Genomic DNA, 3,920 nt, shown 5'->3' with positions numbered 1-3,920 from the left:
AAACTAAATCTTTGTTTTGACCCACTTTCACTTGTCAGATTTTGATAAAATTTAGCTTTTTGGAAAGCCTATGACATAAGGAAACGGATTGCACAAGTTTTGCGAAAAAAAATTGCAAATTTTTTGCAAACAACCGGTCAAAGGAAATTTGCACATTTTTAGTTTTCTTGATTAAAAATCAGGTTATTTAAAATTTTGCAAATTCTAAAAGTAGAGCACAAGAGCTTTCTAATGATGTATCATTTGTCATATTTGGACATAAAACATGGGATTTAGAGGGGGGGGGGGGGGGGTCAAATTGACCCCCCCCCCAGCATATCCTGGTTTTCAAGTACCCTATATTTTGACTATTACATGAAGTTTGTGGTCAAACCCGACCCACCTGCTGTGAGACTTACATCTCAGTATTTAAGGGGATGATAAACGAGTACATTTGAATCTTTCTAAAATGGGATGTACTGTCCCTTTTTGTTTTCTTTAGTCTGTATATGTAACGACAGCTTGCTTTAGCTGCCTGAAAGTCGGCCCGGTGCTTGAAATGAACTGGAGTTTACAATAAGTCCAGTAGATGATCTCCTCCTTTCCATTTATAATTACCTGCCACGCCCCCAGCTGCGGCAGTGGAGACAGCAATTGCTCCGCCCATCGAATGTCCAACTAGAACCAGGTTCTAAATAATAATAATAACAATGAAAATGACAATGACAATGACAATGACAATGACAATGACAAAATAATGATGGTTATATGTTGATATTTTAGTCATTTCTGAACAATTAGAAATAAGAGCGATTTAACCAACTCTGATTTTGAGTGAGGTTTAACGGAGCCAAGAACTGGTGGACTAATTTTACTTCAAAATTACAATTTAGAGGAATGGAGATAAACCTCAAAAATCCCAAGAAATATTACATTTATCTTCCTTATTTCCTTTCATGTGAGCAATATATTTCACAGCCTTTTGATTACCGACCAACGATTCTCTCTCAACAACGGGATATTAAGTTGATTAACTGTCCCTTGGGATAATTAATAAAGTAGCATCCAGCTCTCCGAAGTTTCCGTGAAAAAAATCGTGCTTTTGATCTTGAAAGAACATTGTGTACAATTAAAATCAAATTTTTATTACTCTTTGACCAATATTACCGACCTATGATTTAGTTACTTTACGTCCCTTGGGACAATTAAGTGAATTAACCAACTGCTTTGCAAAGTAACCGCGAACAATTTTGCACATTTTCATCTCAAGAGACGATAGAATTGTGTACAACTACTTTTTGGTAAATGAAAATTTTCATTTTTTGGTGTAATTTTTCGGTATATTGAAATTTTACTTAACTACCTCACTAGTCTCCTGGAGTTTGTAATAGCTCTTGTAATAATAGAGATAAATGGTGCTAACTTTGCACCTATATTCTTTTAATCCATAAGGGGCATAAAAAAATTTCAAATTTTTTTTTTCTTGATCAGGGGCGTAGAAAGGGGGGTATTTGGCCCAAAACAGGTATTTATATATATAAATATTTTTTTGCCGATGTATCATTATTGTTTTCAAGATTTTAGGTTCTTATGGATTAAAAGAATATAGGTGCAAAGTTAGCACCATTTATCTCTATTATTACAAGAGTTATTACAAACTCCAGGAGACTAGTGAGGTCCTTTGGTCTTGGGAGCCTTTGATAGAGTAAAATTCCCTTAACTTCCATGTCGAGTAGTTTTAAATAATTGTTACCTAACTACTGATTCCCAAGACCAATTTTGCCTGCATAACATTCCTTGGATGTTTTATAGGTAAAATTGATCTTGGGAACCCTGGTTAAAGTAAAATTAAATTCCCTGCTGAGAAGTTTTAAATAATAATTACCTTCTGTTCCCCATTTTCTAGAAGTTTATCAGCCACTGATCTAACGTCCTGGGTTAGACAATCTCTGCTCATATCACCATCTTTAGTTTCTGTCTCACCATGACCCCTTTAACACACAGAAGTTAGGCAAAACGTAAGGTTTTTTTCTCGCTAAATTGGTAAAAAAAACTATATTTTATTGCAGAAAATAAATAAATTTTTAGGTAAGGTAAGAAATATCAAAAAGGGTGTTAAATTTATCTTATATTCATATTTTTTCATATTTTCCCCAAGTCTTTAAAAATAATTCCAAATAAAATATGCACCTCTGGCATTCTATGTTCAAAAAGAAACTTCGTTTTCTTAATAGCTAAAGATTTAAAGTACGAGAATCAAAAAAACCCGTTTTGAAGAATATAAGTAATTTAAGAACCATTCGACACACTTAACATAAAAATACATTTTAAATTATGTAAAAGTTAAATAGTCCCAACCTGAGATCTATTGCAGCAATCTTACATCCTGCCATAGAACTCAATTGTTCAGCAGCTTTAAAATACAAGATTAAACCCAGAATTCTTTTAAATTTCCAGGACAGGGGTGTATTTCAATATAATTTTGCAGATGTATCGTGTATATTGTTTCCCCCCCCCCCCTTAATCTAAATGGACAAGAAAAAATATTTATACGAATACCTTTTATGCCCCTATTAAGAGGAAAAAATTGAGCATTTTTCCTGTTCCTTATTGATTGAAAGAATACATGTGCAAAGTAAGTACCATATTAAAAAAAAAATAAAAGACGGCATTTAAAAACTCTTATTCAAATGTAGTATCCCGTCTGCAAATCATGTATGGTAAGGCGGGTCGCGTCGTTTTTATCTCCCTTCTATTCCATGCTCCTTGCTCTTTAACCAACCACGGGTAAGATCAATGGTTCTGGGTTTAATAATATTCCTAGACTCCAGGTTAGTCCTGAGTATCCACCTCCATGAAGGAGTAACACTAGGGTGTCTCCACTCCCTCGGGAGAATACTGTATATACTCCTCGATCTGTAAACATTATTAAAGTAAAATTCCATTTAAAGATGTGCCATATATAATTTACGGTGTTAGGTATATTTCCAAGGGGTAACCTCCCAAAGGTTAGGTTAGGTCTTCTGAGGACCCGCAGGCTGCAATAGGAGACGAGCGCTACGGCTAGGATGGATAGCGGGCCGAGCGCTGTGACAAGAACAGGCTAGGGCGCCGAACTCTGCGGTTAGAACAGACTTAGGAAGTTGCCACTTGGTTAAATACCCTTATACAGGCAGTACTTAACATTTAATTCACAACGGTAAACCTTTTGCTGGGATAAGTTTGATTATATCTTAACTAACAAATCTCTTATTAGGACTTTTCTTGTCCAGCCATGAATCTTAACAGTTGATATTGAAAAAAAGCATAAACATGGCCTAGATTTGTCCTGATAAACACCTATATTTACAATATTGTTCATCAGATAAAAATGTGTTAAATTAATAGAAATATTCATATCAAATATGATTTACAAAAACAATGTTTTCCTTATTACCTGTTTCAACGCGTTCCTTATCATCCCAATATTTCCTCCAGCTAACCGGACTGTAGGATCGCCGCCGGAAGCTGCCTGGACGCGACCGGCGGGATTGTGGGGCCGGCGGCATGCCACGAGGTGGCGGCATTCCACCGGCCAACATTGATCGTTGCAGGTTGGACATTTGTACTCTGTAACAGGTACAAGGTAGAGGATAATACAGGTTAATTAATGGGTCTTCATTATTAAATACAATTCATAATTAATATATAATATTGGTCGAGTTTGTACTCTTTAAAACTGTCCTATTAAAAATCAAAAGTATAAACATCTCTGAACATTTGTTACGCATTTTACTAAGAATCTTACAGAGAATCCTTAAAAATGGGATTGGACAATATTAGCCGCCCCTGATTTAGACTATTTCATGATTCTACCACGTGTTAGAACACACCTAATTGTTCAAAAAAGAATCTTAGATTTAAGATTGCATATCTTCTATGACTTCTCATTTAACTCTTGG

General features: G+C 35.3%; 1 protein-coding gene across 1 annotated transcript in view; it reads right to left on the bottom strand.

Moving 5' to 3' along the window:
- LOC111703748 (protein phosphatase methylesterase 1) overlaps window positions 1-3,792 on the bottom strand; it is a 13,118-nt gene extending 9,326 nt beyond the window's left edge. Inside the window, exons 1-5 of the mRNA XM_023475786.1 lie at window positions 3,416-3,792; window positions 2,800-2,895; window positions 2,338-2,392; window positions 1,865-1,970; window positions 555-670 (exon numbers count right to left, since the gene is read on the bottom strand). Of these exons, the coding sequence (XP_023331554.1) occupies window positions 555-670; window positions 1,865-1,970; window positions 2,338-2,392; window positions 2,800-2,895; window positions 3,416-3,581 (539 nt within the window). The 5' untranslated portion in view covers window positions 3,582-3,792. The remainder of the gene's footprint in view (window positions 1-554; window positions 671-1,864; window positions 1,971-2,337; window positions 2,393-2,799; window positions 2,896-3,415) is intronic.
- Between the last annotated feature and the right edge of the window lie 128 nt (window positions 3,793-3,920).

The sequence above is a fragment of the Eurytemora carolleeae genome, unplaced genomic scaffold (genome assembly GCF_000591075.1).
Source record: "Eurytemora carolleeae unplaced genomic scaffold, Eaff_2.0 scaffold299, whole genome shotgun sequence".
NCBI lineage: Eukaryota > Metazoa > Arthropoda > Copepoda > Calanoida > Temoridae > Eurytemora > Eurytemora carolleeae.
This window is presented reverse-complemented; position numbering and strand designations above follow the sequence as displayed.